Here is a 20207-nt window from a genome sequence, read left to right as displayed (position 1 = left end):
CACTGAGTTTTTCCCCCAGGCTTTTTATTTTTTATTTTGAGATACAGTCTCACTAAGTTGCTGAGGCTGGCCGGGAACTTGCAATCCTCCTGTCTCAGCCTCCCTAATAGCTAGGATTACAATTATGTACCACTAGGTCCAGCTCACCCAGATTTCTTCATTTTATCTTTTAGACTCCACCATTGCCACAGAAGAGAGTAAGCAGTCACAGGGGGAAAGAATCAAGAGGTTACTCTCATTAAAAAAAAATCCTGTTTGACATCAATAATGTTTAGGACATTACTGGTTTGGTAGTTCACAGCAGAATGTACCAAAAAAGAGAAGTAGTCCACTTGTGAAAACATGTAGAGCCCAGTGTGGCAGACTTTTGGAGGCTTCAGAGGGCAGAACTTAGCAGAGAAGTTTCTGGAGACCTTTCAGAATACTTACATAAATGAACAAACAGCAAATGAAATGTAGTTCATTGTTGTTGCATTTTCTCCAGATTTAACTCAAAGCTAAGGTCCTATGTATAAAGAGTCTAGAACAACTTATATAAAATCCACAATATGGTTCTTTTCCCTTATCTCATTATCAAAGCCTCCCTCTATGGCTTCTCTGAAACTCAATGTTTTTTTTTTTTCCATTCCATTCAATCAACAGGCTCTATGCTAAGTATCAGGGATACACATCACTCTCTTGGATATTAGGGACAAATAAATCAATAAGATGTATCTCATATCCTTAAACTGTCCATTCACCCATAATAAGAGAGACATAGGAAAAAAATCATTGTGATTTTGGGATAATTGTAATAATAAAGATATAAATCAGTTATAGTGGCAGTGCAAAGGAAGTATGGTCAATTTTACTTGAATGGTAAGGGAAGAGTTCATGGAGGAGACTTGTGCTGATATTTTTGAAGGATAAATTGAAACTCATGGGACAACCTGTGAAATGTTATAGACAAGTAGTGCAAGCATATCAAACTTGGTTTCTGTGTGGTTAGATCATTGTGGAGGAAGTAACTCATAGGTAGGCTCGAGGGCAGGGGAAGAATATGGAACACCTATATGTCATATGTAGAAGTGTAAATTGAATTCTGTAAGCAATAAGAAAGTATTTAAATACTTTAAGCAGAGAAGTCACCTGGTCAAATTATTGTAGAAAAATCATTCTGACAGTAGGAAGGGTGGACTAGATAGGATTAGATATGTCATAAAAAGATCAGGAAGGAAGCATTAACCATGGCCAGAAAAGAGACAGGGAAAGTGGAGTCTGCACTCAGGCAGTAGCAGTAGGAATTGAGGGGAAGGGATGGTTTCAGGAACTATCATAGAGCTAGACTAAGATGTTGCAAGTCAGATAGGTGTCCATAGAGCATCCTGATGAAGTCAAGGCTCTTCAGTCCACATAGCACCTTGGTACACATCATAAAGAGACCCTTTTTCTTAAAACTTCATGTTGTAATGAGGTAAGTTTATGAGAACTACAGATTTTATTGCCTTCTGTCAGAAAATTGTTATGTACACAATCATACAACTTTAGAGTCAACAGTTATAACTTGAATTTTTTTGCTTTAACTTCAAAACAGTAACAATGTCTCCTGTGTGAATGACATCCCCTCTCAATGGTGCTCTTTGCAGTAACCAGCCTGAGCAACCACACACTGCAAACCTGATTAGATATGTGAAATCATCATATAATAACTAGGTTTGAGGGAGTAATGGGTAGATATTGAAAGATTAAGTCTTATAAATCACCCCAAATGTACAGATGGATTGAACATCCATGATAAGGCCCAGGGAAATACCAGAATTTCAGGAATAATTGAAAAAAAAGAGAATGAATAAAGGTGAAATATTGAAATGTTTTCTGCTTTGGCCTTAGAAACAACAATTCTTAAATATGTGGATGGTCATACAGCTTCATTTGTATTTCATACATTGATATTTCCAACCTGCCTTTCATATGCCAGGTTCATATTTGGTATGTCTGTCTCGAAGTGGGTTATATGCAGTAGTGCCATCTTTGTGCAACTGAATACCTGTCCCTTATTCTATAAAAATGAGAGAAGACCTCCTCCCAAATGTGTTGTTACTAATGATAAGAAGCTCTGGTCTCAAATTAATACAACCTAGATCAGGATGGAAGTCCCTGGTTTTCAGAAAGCAGTAAATCTTTAACATTAATGGTGATACATTAGACTTAGTTTCTAAATTCACTTGTGAGAAGGAATGTGGAGAGTATGAGGAATACAGAACCAACACTCACTGGAAATATTAGTGTTGAACATGGGGACTCTCATTCTTTATTTCCTTTTGGGGGCTGGAATGCCCCTCCTGGTGACTTAAGGAGATTTGGGTTTTCCCCTCTGCCCAGCCATCTGTTTTTTCTTTCTCAGTTGTCTTTAATTCATCTTTTTTCTCTGTTGCCATATCTCACAATCCCTGTCCTATGACCACTCACCTCTACACACTCTCCTTCATAGATCTTCAGTTTTCTTGATTTTAACTACAAGCTTATTATAGACACACCCTGTGTAGACCTCTGACTCAGACTCCTTTCTCAAGCTCTGGCCTCTTCTCCTCAGCTCCCTGTCTGGCACCTTCTTCAGTTTGGTCAACCAGTAGTATGTCCATTTCTGAGCATGATTTCTCCAAAATTTAACTCTTCTGCTTCACATCCTTATTTTAATAATGGCATCACCATCCTCTATCTTTAGTCCTTTTGCTTCTACAGGAAATTGGTGTATCAGACAGACCCCTGGAAGGCTCTCTCACAGACTTCCTGCTAATCCCATGTATACCACCATTGCCTCCAATTTATGCTCCTTTAAGAATCTCACCATTTTCCTTATCTCCCCACCCTCGCCTGTGCAAACTGTGGTGGTGCATGTTGAGGAATCTTTGATTTATCAAAAATCAAGTTATAGAATAGCTTAGATTTTTCATTATATATTTTTTATTTGTTTTTTGTCTGGTTCTAGGGATTGAACCAAAGAGTTGTATCCTTAGTTCTTTATTATTTTTAGACAGAGTCCCTCTAAATTGCTGAGGGGCTCACTAAATTACCGAGTCTGGCCTCGAACTTGCAATCCTCTTGCCTCAGCATCCCAAGTCACTGAAAGTATGCCACGAGTCTGGCTAAGTATAAAATTTCTTAAGATTTTGATAAATATGGCAGATTAGCCATTGATTTCCAGCAAATAAGGTGGCTACCCCTGTTAGCATATAATTGGATTGTGCAAAGGGTCTGGTGATTTGGGACATGAGCTATTGTCTTAGCCTGAACTACTGTAACAAATATACCCAGACTAGGTAGTTTATGCACTAGACATTTGTATCTCACAGTTTGGAGGCTGGGACATCCAAGATCAAGGTGCCAGCAGATCTGGTGGCTGGTGAGGGCTCTCTTCCAATATGCAGATGATTCTCTTCTTGTTTTGTCCTCACATGGCAGAGAGCAAAGAAAGAAAGCTCTTGTGCATTTTGACAAGGGCATTTATGAGGGCTCTACCCTCATGACCTAATCACCTCCCCAAGGCTCACCTCATAATGCCATCACATTAGAGGGTATTATTTCAACATATAGATTTTGAGAGGAGGCAATCCATACAGGTGCCTGTAATAGAAATTCTTATCACATTCAGAGCACACACCAGTCACTGTGCTAGATTCTGCCCCAAATGTCATTCCTGAATTCTCACGATAGGCCTAGGAGGTAGATGGGTATCCCATGGTACATATAAGAATATCACCATTTAAAGCAGTTACATAACTCCCCATGGTCACAGAGCTAATCATTTCTTTGTTCTGATAGACTTAGTTGTAGAGCCTGGCTCTGCTACATCCTAGCCGCATGACCTAAGCCAATGGTTAACTTTTCTATGCTCCAGTTCCTTCAGTTGTATAATAAGGACATACTACTCACCTAATGGGAGTAATTGGATAGATGTTAGCTCTTATTTTGTATGTGTGTGGTATTGAACCCAGGGGCAATCTATTACTGAACTATATCCTCAGCCATTTTTTATTATTTTTTAATTTTGAGATAGGACCTTCCTAAATTGCTGAGGCTGGCCTTAAATTTGTGATCCTCCTGCCTCAGGCTCCCAAGTCCCTGGGATTACAGGGAGATGCCACCACACCCGCTTTAGCTATTACTATTAACTTAGGAAATACAGTAAGTAAAATAATACCAAACATTACACAGTAGTATTTTTAAAGTGCTTTCAGTTTTTCAGATGAGAAAAGTTCAGTGGCTCATTCCACATCTCCCAGCCTGTACTTGGTAGGAAGGGAACTCAGCCCAGCCTTTTGGCTCCTGGTAGGGCAGAACCGCAAACTTCTCCTTACAGTCACTTCACCAGCCAGTGTACTTAAAATAATTAAGGATCCTGTCTGAGTCTAAAAGTTGTATGTCTATATGAGTTTACATCCTCCCAGAAACATCCAAAATAATGTTTGACAAATATGTAGGCACTTGGGTTCAACACCACCATGTTTTTTGCTCAGCTTTATCAAGAATTTGTTGCAAGATCTTATGCAAGGTGCTGACCCTACCCACTAATCCCTAAGTGCCCTGGAAAGATGAAAAGAGCTGTGGGATGAAGCTGAATCTTTGAACACAGCTCTTTCATCCTTTCTTCTTCAGAAGGAAAATGCTGATATCCAAACAATTTGTTTCATTTTCAGTCTATTCACTTGTTGATATCAGACTACTAAGGTTGTAGGTGAACATTTTTGTCTTTTGTCATTTCTTTTGACATGGTTTTAATGTTTTAGTTATATATTAATTGCAAGTTGCATTCAACTTAGCAAATCAGGAAAAATGTGTTTATAATCTTCTCTTTAATTGTACTTGTCTAAGGTTAGGTTAAGTACTACTAATTTTTTAAAAAACTCAATGTCATTGAGGTAAAACTGCTCATTTTGAAAATAGATTTTAAAAACACGTCAAATCTAGCAATAATATATCTAGAAATGATATAAAATCAAAAAGTAAGTTCTCTATAAGAGGAAATATTACCGTCTTTAATGTTCAGGAAAGGCACACCTTAGAATCTAGTCTGTGGCACATCACCACCAATTAAGAACTAGGGCAAAAATCAACCTCTTAGGTGTTGAAACTACAAAACAGAGAGTGTGAGGCAACACATGTGTAAGTATTGATATTATTATAATTATTGGGTAAGTTTTCTAAGATCAATGAGTAGAAATTCTCATCTAGTAACCAATGCAAATAAAAATACTTTAAGTGCTCAGCTGGCCAGATATCTGAAGCACATCAAAGGTAGAATTCTAATAAACTAACCACCTCATATTTATATAGCATGCTAAGATTTTAAAAGGTCTTTTATTTATATTAATCCTATCTGATTTGATCTTTAAAACCACCACCCCTATGCCATAGGATAGCCAGATAACATTCTCCCTATTGAGACACAAAGAGGTCCAAAATCACTTATCTGTGCAGGGAACAGAAGAGACAGAGTCAGGTCATCATTCCTTTGCATCACAATCAGTCCTGTGTCTTTGAAGGATGCCTCAGACTCACAGCCAGGGCACAGGGGTGAATGGAGGAGGCAGAAGGACCAAAAGCAGATTACAGCCCTTCTTGATAATTGACCACCTCAAAGAAAAGCAGTCAGTTCGAAACAATATTGTCGGTTTTGAATATGAATTTGGGTTTATATAACTGGGCAGGCTTGACTAGAATTGGTAAAGCTGGAAGAAAAAAGAAAGAGGGGATGAACACTTTTAACAATTTATAGATCACTGCCTTTTTTTACCCAACAGAATGCCTCCCAAACATTGAAGAATGGGAGTGGAAGAGAGTTAGGGAAGAAGCACTGCTAGGAAGGTTCAGTTCTTTCTGATAGAGGAGGGAGTCATACCATCAGAACTGTGAAAAATGAATCATGTCTTTCTCATCAGAACTTTGCACAGATTTCCTGTAAAACTTGTCACCGAGGATACAATAAAGATGACTGTCCTTTTCGGGAGCTGAGCATTTTCTAGGGAACAACGTAGATCCGTTTGGGTTTGCAAATTAAAATGAACATTAAGGGGCTAGGATGTATCTCAATGGTAAGGTGCTTGCTTAGCAATAACAAGTTACTTCCCCAGTGTGAGCCTACATGTGTGTGCATGGGTGCACGCGCACGCGCACACACACACACACACACAGATTAGAATAAAGCTGAAAATTGTTGCAACTGTTGTCACATTGTAGCATAATATATTATTCAAGTGTTTGTGGTATTGCTGATGTATACAAACTGCCTATCACATAAAAGAGGCCCTAGGTTCAATCCCCTACACCACAACAACAAAAAAATATATGAAGGAAGGAAGATGGGGGGGCACAAGGAAAGAAGAAAGGAAATTAGATATGTGTCATATGGCTTCTGTGGGCTATGTTCACTTTTCCAGGAAGTCATCGGAATCTGCCTACTTAAAACATTGAAAGAGCAAATGTCAGACTTGGTTGTGAAAGTACAAAGCCAGTGATGTTTTTGGTTCCACCTTTCATTCCAGGAGTGACACTTCTTGGTTTATAAGGCATTTCCATATGCATCATTACATTTAAGTTTCACTACAGCAGATTTATGGTCCCTATTTTCTAAATGAGATGATAGCTAAAGTCACATATTGGTTAGATTCCAGCTCAAAGCTCATGCCCTCTTCACTGCATCACAAAGTGGATCCACTCAGTTTCCAGGTAGGAGCACAATAGCTAATGTTATCTCTTTTATTTTATTTATTTATTTTTTTGCAGCAGCAGCAGTGTTAATTGAAGCCAGGGTCTCATGCACACTAAGCAGATGCTTTACCCTGACATGATCTCTTTTTGACTCCTTCTTATGAAGATGATCAAACACCTAATTGGTCAGCCTGCTCAGATATTTCTAATATTTCATGGGAGATTCTCCAAAGACCACATTGAATAATTAGATATTTTTAGGAGAACAGAGCTATATATGCATGAGATTTGTATTCAAATAATATATGTGAACATTTTTAACATTTAGCTATTCTACTAAGATTGCCATTTTGAGTTGTTTTTCTTCTTTATTTCTTTTTAGTTTCCATTTTTATTGCTTCAGATCACCAAAAGGGTAGATCAGGAGGAGGGATGAAAGCAGGAAAAATAAGTGAATAAAGACTTTTAAGTCTAATTTTCAAAATGTGGTCTTGGTTGCGATGTGTTGAGGACTGATCTGTAGTAATAATTCTCAAAAGAAAGTGAAGAGGTAGGCAGTCTCTACAATGGCCTTTTATGAGTTTTGTCTCTCTGTATTATTCTTACTTTTATAATTCTCTTCCCTCCTTTCTTAGGTGGATTTGTGTTGATGGTTCACTTTCCAATCCAATCTCATATATACCTCTTCCATTCAATGACAGTGCTGCACTGCACATGCAACCTAATAACTTGGTGGGACAGAATATAGAAGTTTGTGAGGGCATCTGAGGTCACAATAGGTATTTTTGATGATCATGGGTTTACCTAAAGCCAGGCTTTGCAAGCTGGCTGCAGTGTGAATATAGTCATCAGCAATATTTGTATGAGATCTGGTCATTCTGTCTGCTTTAGTACAGGAATCCTTGATCCTGTGGGAATAGTAAATAAGAAAGTTCTCTTGCTCAAAGAAGTCATCCACCTCCTTAACTGAAGGAAAAAGAACTTCATCAGCACTTTTCACCACACTTTTAAAGAAGCCACCAAACATCTCTTTTTTTCCACCTAACACTTAGATCCTGATCATATTCTAGGAAAACATGAAAGTTGCGATTTACTGAGAACAGAATGAGAAGAAAGCTGCTGAAGAAATACTTCATGAGAGGACATAGACTTCTTAAAGACAGCAAGATACTCAGCTTCCAGTAATTGCTTCATCTTTGCAAATTCTTCTTTGGTCATAGACCCTTCACCCTCTGCCGGTTTCTGCATCTTTTTTTTTTTTTGAGGACCTTTGAAATTTGGTTTTGTAGAAGCAGGAAAATAATAAGCCTAGTCTGTGGCTTTAATAGAGTATCATGTAGCCACTCAAAGTTTTGATGTCACCTGGTGACAGAAAACTCTGGGCTCTGAAATGTGGGCTGTGGAGTCTTGGTGTGACTGTTTAGTCAACCTTATCTCTGTCACTGAGTGCATCAGGTGTGTCAATCTGAAGTGAGGGGTCAACATTCAGGTGCACAGACACAGACCTCAGGTTGCACGGTCCTCCTGCTGTTGCAGGAACTATGGTCTTGGCAATGCAACTCTATAACAGGGGGTCCCGGGCCTTACTCAGCACCACACAGAGACCATTGACCAGAGAACTGTGACATGGAGAGCAGCACTGATGCTCTTCCAATGAGGTACACTTTGACAGAGCACAGCCCATATATTGTTGACCACAAAAGTTTCTGTGTTAGAGTGAGGACCAGAACAGTATGTATAGTCTGCCTTGCCACATGATCCACCAGATACAATGGTGCTTGAATGGTACTTGTAATATTGATGATGTGAAGAGCCTTAGACAAGGCTCTAGATGAATCATCACTCAGGTCTTCAGGATTTTTGAGCAAATCACTGTAATCACCCTCAGAGAACTATCTCAATTTTAAAGATAGGTCTTAGCCTGCTACCGGACTTTCATAGAGATTGAACATTTAACTATGGGCCACCATGTTACCATGTGACCTCAGCTGCCCTCACAAGCTTCTATAATCTGTCCCACCAAGTTATTAGGTTGCATATGCAGTGCAGCACTGTCATTGAATGGAAGAGGTATATATGAGATTGGATTGGGCAGGCCCTGATGGTGCAAGTACCGTATATGATGTATTGCCCTAAATGCCCATGGCCCCACAGACTATAATGGAGGCAAGGAAGAACAAGTCTAGGATACAGGAGATCTCCTAGATTTTCTCTTAGTATTATTATACTCTGCAAACATGAATTAGAATGGAATTCTCGTAGTATTGTCATGACCTGTGGACATCAATGGGAATTATAACACTTCAATTCAGACTTAAGACACTTTGGGATGAATGTTTAGGTCCCTTTCCACACACCAGGTAAAGATCTGCTGTGTTTTTGATGGAGACAAAAAAAATATGAAATGGGTAGTGAAAGTAGGTACAGTTGGCCCTCCATGTCCACAGTCTCTGCATCTTCAGATTAAACAAACCTAGATTGAAAATTGTTTCTATACTGAATATGTACTGATTATTTTTTGTCATTATTCCATAGACCATATAGCTTTTTAATCGTTTACAGTGCACTGTCACAGTGTTAGATATTACACATAATCTAGAGTCGACTTAAAGTATACAGGAGTATATAGTTTATAGGCAAATACTGCAGCATTTGATGTAAGAGAATTGAACATCCATGGACTCAGGTATCCATGGAGGAATCCTAGAACCAATTCCCCTGAGATACACGATCAGTTAACACAATTGAGGACTGGAATTGTGTATGTTTGTGTATTCTCCCCTCTCTCTATATATTGTGTTCATACTCTTCCTTCCCATTTATTAACATGAGACATTTTGCCTTTGTACCATAGTATTTAATCATTTTAAACTTTATACCATAGTATTTAAAATATTGGACCTCCACAACAAAAACACTCAAGGAAAAATTTCTTTCCTGAATAACAAGTGGAAATCACCTCTTGTTCTCCCAGCTTGGATGGCAAAAGGCCAGGGAGGAATTCACAACTCTGGGCTGGCAGGTCAATCTCACATATGGAGCCCACATCCTTGCTTGGCTTCCATATGGTCTCCCTACTCCCTGATGATTCTCTCTTGAAGAACTTGCACCCAAATCTTACTGCCAGAGTCTGCTTCTGGGAGCCCAGCTCCAAACAGAGTTTGCCATGGCTTCCTGAAGCTGTGAGAAGGCAGCCTCATAAACAGCCTGTGGCCAATTGCAGTTTCCTCCAGGATTACAAGCAGACTGTGACCTAATGTTCCAACAATTCCACCTTCCTCCTCCCTGAGGCCCGGAGAGAGTCCTGGGCTTATAAACATTTGGGTTGCTGGGAAGGGCATCTGAACTTTTCGCCCACATCCTGCCAGGGCGCGGGAATAGGTTCCCTCCAGAAGCATGGGCTGGCTGAGAAATCAAAGCTAAGTAGTACTCCTTCGAGATGACCACAGGACACAGAAAAGTAGTTTGAGAGTGAGGGCAGCCATAGGCCAAGCTGACCAGACAGGTTTAGCTTCTAACAAAGAAGGGAGCCTACGCTTGATTTATTTTTATCAGAAAACATCAAAGATTTTTGATAGAAAATTCTTCACCAAAACAGCATAAAGGTAAGGGCAGGCAGGTTTCTCAGTTCCTAAAGGGTCATGCCATCTCTGGTGATGCTTGGGGACCTTTTGGAAGATGGATGGGGAGTCCACTTGCAAAAGGCGATCTTGATAGCAGGGATTGCCGCTTTAAGTTCCCAGTTGGTCCCCCTCGCTGGCTTCTATGCTATGAAGGTCCTCATGCATCTCATGGTGGCTTCCCACAGGGACTCACATTCAGCTGTCACAGCCCTCTTCACAGACCCTCTGGAGGAAGGCAAACTGGCCTGTTGTTCCCTCACCTGCACTGTTCATTATTCCCTGTTGCTCACACCTGGTGGTTGGGGATGTTCTTCATCACCTCAGAGTTGAGTGAGGCAGACAGTGGCCCCTGGTTAAAGACATGATGGACTCTGGAATTTTCAGCCTTGGCAGGCCAAGCGCTAGTTAGTCAGTTCAGTTTTTCTCTGAAACTCTGGATATAGGCCTGATCACTCTGGGGGGTGCCCTCCGTGACTTCTCCTTGGAAACTTGTTCCCCACAACATTTCACAATTCAGTGGTTCACTGGGGATAACCTAATGCATGGAGAGCTAAGTACTCCAAACTCTTCTTGATTCCCTTCCTCTTCTAGATGGAGGCCACCTTCCTGTTAATGACTTGAAAATAACACCTTGTCTTTAGAATTCTTGCCAGCATGACCCACATTTACCATTGGTCCCTTCTACATCCACCTCCTGACTCCTAGAACTCATGGCATGTAGACCATTTCCCAAGGGGTTGTCCACTGGGGAGGTGAGTGGAAGAGGAGTTCCCACCTCAGGAGCTCAAGAGATCTGGTAACCTGGACCCTCATTTTTCCTGGACACTTGGGTGTATCCCCCTCATCAGCCTCACACAGATGCAATCCCCTCTCTGGTGATAGTCTACTATTTTGAAGAAGGTCTCCTCAGTGCTCTTTGGGAAAGAGATTGGAAAGTTCTTATAGCATCTAGATTTGGGGACTTCCAGGTGATCCTAAACCAGGACTTCTATCTTCATAAAAATGATCTGGAGAATGTCTGTTCACCCTCTCAGAAAAGTTCCAGTTAGATGGCACCAGAAATTCAGCTTGAGCCAGACTGCCTGTCTGGGACACAGGAGAAGGAATATAGGATATACATTCTTCACTTGAACCATGTTCTGAATATATTTTTATCATTTTGTCTCTTTATGTAAGGCTCAGATGAGGCAAATCAGTGATGTTCACTCAAGGCAGATGGGCATTTATGCAATCCAAGCCTTCTGCTTTTTAGGGTTTGTGGGTGGTTGGTATAGACACACTTCCATGAGTTCAACAAATACACTACCACTTTCATGCCACATTATGTATAACCACAAGAATGAGATCCTAGTTGGAATGAGTTGTACTCCATGTACGTATAATATGTCAAAATATTCTCTACTATCAGGTATATCTAACAACAATAGAAACAATAAAGTATATACCTCTTAAAACATGCATTGTAATGTATACATACGAAATTACATTATATACATATTAATTTATAAAATGGCTGTTTAAATAAAGAAAAAAAAACAAGAATGTTGGCTAACATGAGGCAATGCCGGTACAAGGCCAGATGCAGGCCAGTGCACAGGTAGATTTCCCAGGAAGAAGAGGTTTCCAAGAGGGATACCAAGATACTCAGAAAAAACAAGGACCCTTCTTTTTGCTTTGGTTATGATGAAGATGAAATATGAAATGGTTGATGATTTTAATAAAGAGATTTTATAGTTAATTAAATGGAAGCCAAGGTGGGTTTGGGAGTCAGGGAAATTCAAAGATTAATCATGGAATAAAGCCAGCTTGCTAGGTTTCAGGATATGTTACGTGATAAGGAAGGATCCAAAGAGCAGTTAAATTGTGGTAGTGCTCTTCTAAGTGCTAAGTAGAATCAAAGAACTAAAAAATGTTGTCTGAGGAGAAGGTACTTTTCTTTTGGTACTAGGGATTAAATCCAGGGGTACTTAACCACTGAGAAAAATCTTCAGCCATTTTTATTTTATTTTATTTTTATTTTGAGACAGGGTATTAATAAGTTGTTCCAGGCCTTGCTAAGTTGATGACGCTGTCTTTGAACTTGCAATCTTTCTGCTTCAGCCTTCTAAGCTTAAGGCATTTTTAATCTATGGTGTTTTTTTTTAGAGAAAAGAGAGAGAGAGAGAGAGAGAGAGAGAGAGAGAGAGAGAGAGAGAGAAAGAGAAAGAGAGAGAGAGGGAATTTTTTAATATTTATTTTTTAGATTTCAGTGAACACAGCATCTTTATTTTATTTTTATGTGGTGCTGAGGATCAAGGATCAAACCCAGCACCCAGCGCATGCCAGGTGAGCGCATTACTACTTAAGCCACATCCCCAGCCCAAATCTATGGTTTTATAGTGAGGAGGGGATGGAACACTAGCTAGAAACTGGGGGAATCCTTATTCCACTGCATCCAACATAGTCAGTCTCTCAGTCTGTCTGTCTGTCTGTCTGTCTGTCTGTCTGTCTGTCTCTCTCTCTCTCTCTCTCTCTCTCTCTCTCTCTCTCTTGGTTTTCTCATCTAAAAAGTGAGATTGTTGAATAGTGAAATATTTCTGGCTCTCCTAATTCTATTTCTAATTTTTTGATCAAACTTATTTTAAGTGAATTGTTACCAAGTAATTTTTCCATAACTATTTACAATTTGATCTTCCATGACTGATTCATTTAGGGGTGTGTGTGTGTGTGTGTGTGTGTGTGTGTGTGTGTGTGTGTATGTAGTGTCTCATTAGAATAAAAGTTTTTTGAAAGTACCCATGAACATTGAGCATGTTAGATTAGGAAGGCTATGTGGATGTTCCTTGCCTCTATCATCGTTATTCTATAGGGTTGGGACCACAGATATTTAAAAATTAAATTAAACCATTAATTATTCTTTTTTGTTGCTACTAGAGATTAACCAAGATACGCTTGACCACTTAGTTACATACCTAGTCCCTTTTTTTGTATTTTTATACAGGGTTTACTAAATTGCTGAGAATCTTATTGAGATACTGAAGCTGAACTTGAACTCTCAATCCTCATGCCTCAGGCTCCCAAATCACTGGAATTACAGGAGTGCAACATGGAAGCCAGATAATTATTCTTTGTAGTACCTAGAATATTATTAGAAGGGCATAACAGAGCTTTAAAGAAAGAAGTTCAGAAATACTTTAATTGAAATTTTTGAGAACTAGGAGAGTGGAATTCATTTTTACAAAAATAAAAGTAAAAAAATTTTTACGATTTTCAAAAAAGTAAGGTAGGTTTTGCCTAGTTGAAAACTCCAGACATATTGCTCATATTTTAATACCTCTTATATGACCAGCCCACATGACATTGAGAAGGGGAAGTATTATGTGCTTTCTGTGGGAAGTTTCAGGAAGTTCCTGGTATGTGAACTGAAGGCGTTCACGCTGGTCCACACTGCATAACGACCACAGCACTGGATTGTTTGTCGTGTGATTAATGATTTGCTTCCCTTAGAAAGTGGAAAGAGGAAAGAACACAGGTAGAGCTTAATTTGTTCTTGGGTGAAGATGATTTTCTTTATCATTTGTTGAGTGGAATAGGAAATCACCCCTCACACAAAATGCATTTTGCTAACATTCTATAAAAATAATGCAGATGTTTGAATACCTTGTGCAAATGATGGCAGACATTTTTGTGAGGCAGGTTTTAATGAAAAGGAGAAAACTGAACATGATTTTATGATTAACTTTACCGTAAGGACAATTTTGCTAGAAGCCTTCTATTCAAAAAGTATGAAAAGTGACATTTTCCCCCAGAGATATAAGATTCAAATCTTTCTTAAAATGTACAAGGGACTGGATATTTTATTTTTTCCTTAGGTGAATTTATAGTTTTTTTTCTAAGAAGTTTATCTGAAATATAAAATCTCTTTCTGCTTTCTAGAAGTTGGTCACAGAAGTTGGCTCAAGTTGTTGATTATCCTCTGTGTTTTAGCATTTGCTCCAATGCCCAGCAGTGGCCTTTCTCTTTGGTCTTTAGACCATTTCAACATCAGCTCACTGGATTCCATTCTTCATATTATCCTCTGTATCTCATAGTCTAATATTAGAGTTGTGTCATCATTTTTCTCATTCTTGACCATCACTGTTTTTAATATGTCCCCCAACCTTGTGTTAGATACTCAATCTCCATCACAACACTAATGAGAGAAAGATCCTCATAAGAGGTGATTAGGTCATTAAGGGCATTACCATAGGAGTGAATTTTGTGTGTGGGGGGAGTGAGTTCCTAATGAAAGGGTAAGCCCCCACCCCTCATCCTTTCTTACCATCACACTTTCCACCATGGAATGATGCATCAAAAAGTCCTTGCCAGATGTGAACCTTTCAACTTTGAAATTCCTATGCTTCAGAATTTTCAGAAACAAATCTCTGTTCTTTATAAATCATCCATGTCAGTTATGGAATCACAAAGTGGAACAAGACAAATGTTTAGAATTAAAAAATAGTTCTTCACATTCTCCCTGGTACTTCTCATTCCCTTTGCTTTATTTTTAAATTTCTCTTGCGCTGAAATTCTGTTTTTATTTGTTTATCTCTTTTGTTTTGTCTTTCAGAAACCAGATAGCTGTAGACAAGTGATGGACTGAAGTTGTATTTATTTTGCCTTAGTACAGAGTATATTTTCATGAGGCAGGAGTCCACACCAATTACCGTGTAACTAATTTAAAACTTTCTACCCAGGATTTGATTATGTTTTAATGAAGTATTATTATAGTAGTACAGGATCTACAGATAGTGTGGAATGACTTAGGATGGGAGGAAGAATGCTTTTAAGTATCATGGGGTTTAAATGGGTACAATCTAGTAATAACGTCTGGGGCAGCACCCCACCTCCCCGACCAGCACTCTCAGATCTCTGTGCGAAAAGCCAGAGTGCTCCCTGCCATCTTCTTCTGGTAGTCCTTGTCAAATTCTTCATTTTGGGCCACAGTAAAATAGTTCTTCGAGTCACCAGGCATCCCTGAAATAAGGCAAAATCTCAGTGATTGCTGCAGGAGTCTAGGGAGAATTGAGTGTACACCCAAGTTGTACAGTGGTATTGCTGGCAAGAATAAGCAATGCAGCATAAAACACTAATGGAAAAATCCAAGTAGACGTGAGAATTACAGGGTTTCAATTGGCAGCGTGGAATATATGTCTCAACTACCTTTCCTCATAAAAGGGGAGATGGAGTGGTCCATGATGCTGCTAGGTAGAGTAGTATAGTTGGTCATTGGGTTTTGCTTCATTACATCAAATGAGGTATGATAGATGATTTTATTCAGAACTTCTTCTGTTATGTCTTTCTCTAGGAACTTCAGTATCTTCTCAATTTCCCTCTTTGGGTCCTGTATGTAGAACAATTACACAAAACAAATATTTTGGGCTCTTCCATTAGGGATGATATTCTGTTTAAATTAAATGCATTTCTAAAGAGATGAGTTAAGGGATTCATTCAAACATATTCAGCAAATATTCTCAAGTGTTACTAGTGAAAGGCACTGTACTACCACAGATGTGCAGCAACAAGAAGATTGGGACTATTTCTATCATCAAGGAAATTACCCTGCAAGAAGGAAATTGGGTATAAATTGACCAATTGAGGTATCTGGTGGAGAAAGTATGTGCTTCCTGCACCAAGAGAGAGCACCAGGAGACCTCAAGAGAAGGAGAAATGACATATTCTGGAGGAGATCAGAGAAGGTATAGTGAGCAACAGATAGTGTTGGTCAGTATGATAATTAACTCCAGTCTCTGGGCTATAAGAATTGGCAGCAAATGGTCTATGAGTTTAATAGAAGGCTAATAAAAGGATGAGTAAAAGGGATATCCAATTTACCCAGAAATGAACATGTTTATACCTTGCTTTTTTCTGATTAAAAAAGTTGCAAAAAAAGGAGTTGTAGCTTTAGATTAAATTTTAGAGAACTTCTTAGCATGGTCATAGGTGGTAGTTTTGTAATTCAAGGACATTAATCCAGACTCACAAGGGTTGAATCTGCTATCCACTCATCCACAATGATCAGTTCAATGTCCTAATGTGTGATACTAATCCTGCCAATTTCCTACGGACTAGACCTCAAGTAGTGATCAGGGCATAGAAGAGAGAGAAGGAAGTTGATTTCTTGAACAGAACTATGCACACTTGATAATTAAGATTGCAAAAATCTTTACAATGATCTCATGAGATAGAGATGATATAATTTTGTAGGTAAAGAAACATGGCTCCTAGGTATAAGGATTCAACAAGGTGATCTGGCTAGAAGGCACAAGCTATTTCCAGAGGAAGAAAGATCTTATGGAAAGTGTGAACAAAAGTCAAGATAATTCTGAAGACAAAAATTGTGTTTAGAGCTGAGGAGCTGGGAAGAGTGTCATCGAGAGGTTCTTCTGTTGGTAAGTCCACATTCCAGTGCCCCCACATCCCAGGCACTGGGAGAACATGATGGGGATCATATTGCCCCTCACCTCCTTCATGTCCTCATAGAAGAGGTAGAGGATGCGATGCTGGTCCTTCACATCCCACCATCCCTTTACATGGTCATACCAGGAGCCCCACAACACTGAGGAGGAGAGAGAATGTCAATATGAAACTTACCAAATGAGCCTTACTTATCAAATAAAAGAGGACAGTTACTAAATACAACCAAAATACAAAGATATTGCGCAGAAGGATTTTTATTGCATAAGACAGAAAACTTGTCCTTTGAAAGTATTTTGGAAGATTGTGAAAAATATTCTGAATTTCCTGGCTTATATTTTCCAGGAAACTTAGTTGAACTTAGTGTTCCACAAAACATTGTCTATGGCCAGGGAATAGAAATCTTTTCCTTGCATCACCACAAGTTGCCTAGATCAATAAATATTGTTTCCAGCATGCTGATTTTGAAAAAAAAAAAGACTTTTATTTTAAAGCGTCTCTAATTACCTACTTTTTGGGCATCTTTGTTTTCAGTGATGGTAAATGGGAGGGAGAGAAGATTGCTGGGTGTCTTTTGTTGTCCCTGTGAACCCTCCTTTACCTTGCATCTTTGTCTACATTGCCAAGCACTTTGGAAGTTGACCTGCACAATCTGTCACCAGGGGCTCCTTTTCCCTCAGAATTATAGATGGACTTTACCTCAAGAAGTGTTGGAAGGCTTTTGCAAGCAGGAAAAGAGGAAGAACAATATATTTATTTCACTGATGCCTCCCAGTTGGCTCACTTTGTTGATTGCTACCTCCACCGAAGGCCTCAGCTCCTGTGAAGGGGACCTCTCCTATCTCCAGGGAACTGTTGCTCCTTCAAGAATACTTCACTGGTTCTTGCTGATTTCCCAAAACTCTGCCCACAGCATTGTGAATAGTCTATTTGTTGACGTCTCCTGGGAGACCTCATTCTTGACATCTACTTCCTTGCAGGACTTTGACAGATACAATTCAGCAAAAACTCTTTTTTTTGATGTCAATAGCTAAGTGAGTGAGAAAATAGGAACCCACAGTTTCCTTTCACTTACCTTTCCCATCTTTGAATGTTTCAATGTATTCCTCCCATGTACCAGGGTCAGGCATCATTGAATTCATTCTTGAGAAATAATAGTAGGAAACCAGACAGTCCTTGTCATTTCTAGCTACATAGATAATCTGGAATCATCCAGAAAAGGGAGAGAGAGGCAGAGAGTAAGCAAGATAGAAAATTATCACCATTTAGTACTGAGATTGTTGTTTTTAGAAAGTTGTTTTGGAGAATCTTGGATGATGCTATTGGAGTAATAGAACATACATATGTTTTCTACAAAGTGATCATCTCTTCCAGTCTGCCTAGAAATTGTTCTGATTTGTGGCTGGTAGTCTTTGTATTACTATTGAGTACCTCTTTTTTTAAATCCTAGAATTATCCTGGTTTGCACATAAATACTGTACTCATCCTAACTTAACTTGGAGAATAAGGTATGTTCATCTATTCAGGGTGCTCTAATGAAATACCACAGACTGAATGTCATAAAAACTAGAAAGTTATTTCTCACTATTCTAGAGTTTAGATTTTCTGGTCAGGTCTTGCTTCCTCATAGATGATCATGTTTTATAAGGGTTCTAATGTCAGGACCTAAGAACTTAATCATCTACGAAAGCACCCCCATTCTTAAAACCATTACTTTGAGGATTACAATTTTGATATTTGAACTTGAGAGGGTCATAACATGTGAAGGAAAGGTTCTCCTTGGATCTTTATAAACAAGAAATCTAAATCATAAAGTGGAAGGAGCTAAAGCAATGCACTTATCGTCCCATTCCTACAAGATGAATCCCAGGCTTATAGATAAATTATCATTGCTATGTTTTTATTCCTGGATAAGATTGAGGACCTCTAAGGACAGTGCCAACTCTTCCTTTAGTGATGTTTGTGATGCTGATTCTCAAAGGAAATGCAATGGTATGTCCTGGCAAGGAAAAAATGAACTCTTAGCTTCTTGTCTTGCTGTCCCCCTCCTGCCCTAACCACCTCGGCTCCTGTTCCAGCCTCTGCTGCTGTCAGTGGGGTTGGGGAGGAAGAGCACTGTGAGGATGGGCAGTTTTCCCCCCAAAGGTCCATATGTAAAGAATGGGTACTTAGGGTAGAATTACTGGAAGGTGCTATGGACTTTCAAGAGACTGAGCCTTGTGAAAGGGAGGTCTTAGGTCATTGAAGGTGTATTCTCAGAGGGGATAAAGTTTTTTAGTTTATGGATTATATATGTTTGTATATTATTAAGGAGTTAATATAAAATAATTAAAATAACTATCAAATTTTATTTAAAATTTTTTGATCTCTGTTCTTTTTAGGTGACAGATTGAAATTTGAACTGGAAAGAAACTCCCTAAAGTAAAAATGACAAATAAAAACAACACATAAGGGGCTGGAATTTTGGCTCAGAAGTAGAGTGCTCATCTTGCTTGTACAAGACCCTGAAGTGAAACAAAGGTATTGTATTCAGCTACAGCTAAAAATGCATTAAAAAAACATAGGGTAGAAGGTGAGAAACCAGCCTCTACTTCAGAGCAAAGACTGTCCAAGGAAGGGGGCATGACCCTTGTCCTTGGAAAGACCCACAGAGCACTCCTAGGCACATACCCACCCTGCTAAGTTTTTTTCCCTACAAATAACAGGAGAGATTTGCTGTGCCTGGTGTCCCTTACTCAGTCAGGCTAGGTGGAGACCATAGCAACCCCCTAGCAGCCACCAATTAGCATGTGACAGGGAAAATACCTAGGATGTCAGATGACCCTCCAAGTAGTTTATGGTGGTTGATAACATTTTGGGAAACCATGTAATTCACAGATACTCCCCTCATGGCCTAAGCCAATCAGTTCAAAGGAATCCCCATCTTGTACAAACCAGTCACCCTTACCCAACTTGTTCCCACCAGTAAATGTGCTAATCATGTTTTAGAGTTGTTTATGATTTCCCCAAGGTGTGTGATTATTTGCTAAGAGATGTTATAATGTATGTGTGGTACCTGCCTTCCCCAAAGAGTGTACAAAACTGCTGCAAACCCTGGGACCAGGGCCTCTAAGCAACAAGTTGCTTTGTGTGTGTAGGACTGAACTAGCTTGAAATAAACACTCTTTGCTACTTACATTGGTCTTTGTCTCTGGTGCTCTTTTGGGGGTCCCACATTTGAGCATAACAGTCTCTCCTGAAACCCATGGGAAAAGCAGACAGCACTCCAGTTCTCTAGGACTGTAGTTTTATAGCACAAAATGTTGCAAAAGGGGGGTGTCTTGAGAACTTACATGGATAACAGGATTTTGACAAGGATAATACAAAGGCAGGTAGTAGGTTAATTGTCGAAATGTTTCAGCATTTAGGGAGTAAGTTTAGATCACAAAATCAGAATTTATGATGCACCACTAAAATTTCAGA

General features: G+C 39.2%; 1 protein-coding gene and 2 pseudogenes across 1 annotated transcript; 1 reads left to right on the top strand and 2 right to left on the bottom strand.

Annotated features, from left to right (window-relative positions):
• Positions 1 to 19920, top strand: part of LOC144374393 (protein N-lysine methyltransferase METTL21D-like) — a 34246-nt pseudogene extending 14326 nt beyond the window's left edge.
• Positions 5629 to 10172, bottom strand: LOC144374401 (sorting nexin-5-like; annotated as a pseudogene).
• Positions 15027 to 16916, bottom strand: LOC144374394 (sulfotransferase 1C3). The gene is made up of 3 exons (XM_078037237.1): positions 16793 to 16916; positions 15492 to 15672; positions 15027 to 15305 (listed from the first exon to the last, which is right to left on the bottom strand). The coding sequence occupies exons 1-3, from the start codon at positions 16799 to 16801 to the stop codon at positions 15193 to 15195; spliced, it is 303 nt and encodes a 100-aa protein (XP_077893363.1). The 5' UTR covers positions 16802 to 16916; the 3' UTR covers positions 15027 to 15192.
• Positions 19921 to 20207: the final 287 nt, after the last annotated feature.

Source organism: Ictidomys tridecemlineatus, unplaced genomic scaffold (assembly GCF_052094955.1).
Source record: "Ictidomys tridecemlineatus isolate mIctTri1 unplaced genomic scaffold, mIctTri1.hap1 Scaffold_67, whole genome shotgun sequence".
Classification (NCBI taxonomy): domain Eukaryota; kingdom Metazoa; phylum Chordata; class Mammalia; order Rodentia; family Sciuridae; genus Ictidomys; species Ictidomys tridecemlineatus.
This window is presented reverse-complemented; position numbering and strand designations above follow the sequence as displayed.

Bases quoted from the DNA above. Each gene is read 5' to 3' on its own strand.
- LOC144374394 (XM_078037237.1), bottom strand. The intron at 15,306-15,491 runs GTAGTTGAGACA...GCCTTATTTCAG, and splicing joins CTCCCCTTTTATGAGGAAAG to GGATGCCTGGTGACTCGAAG.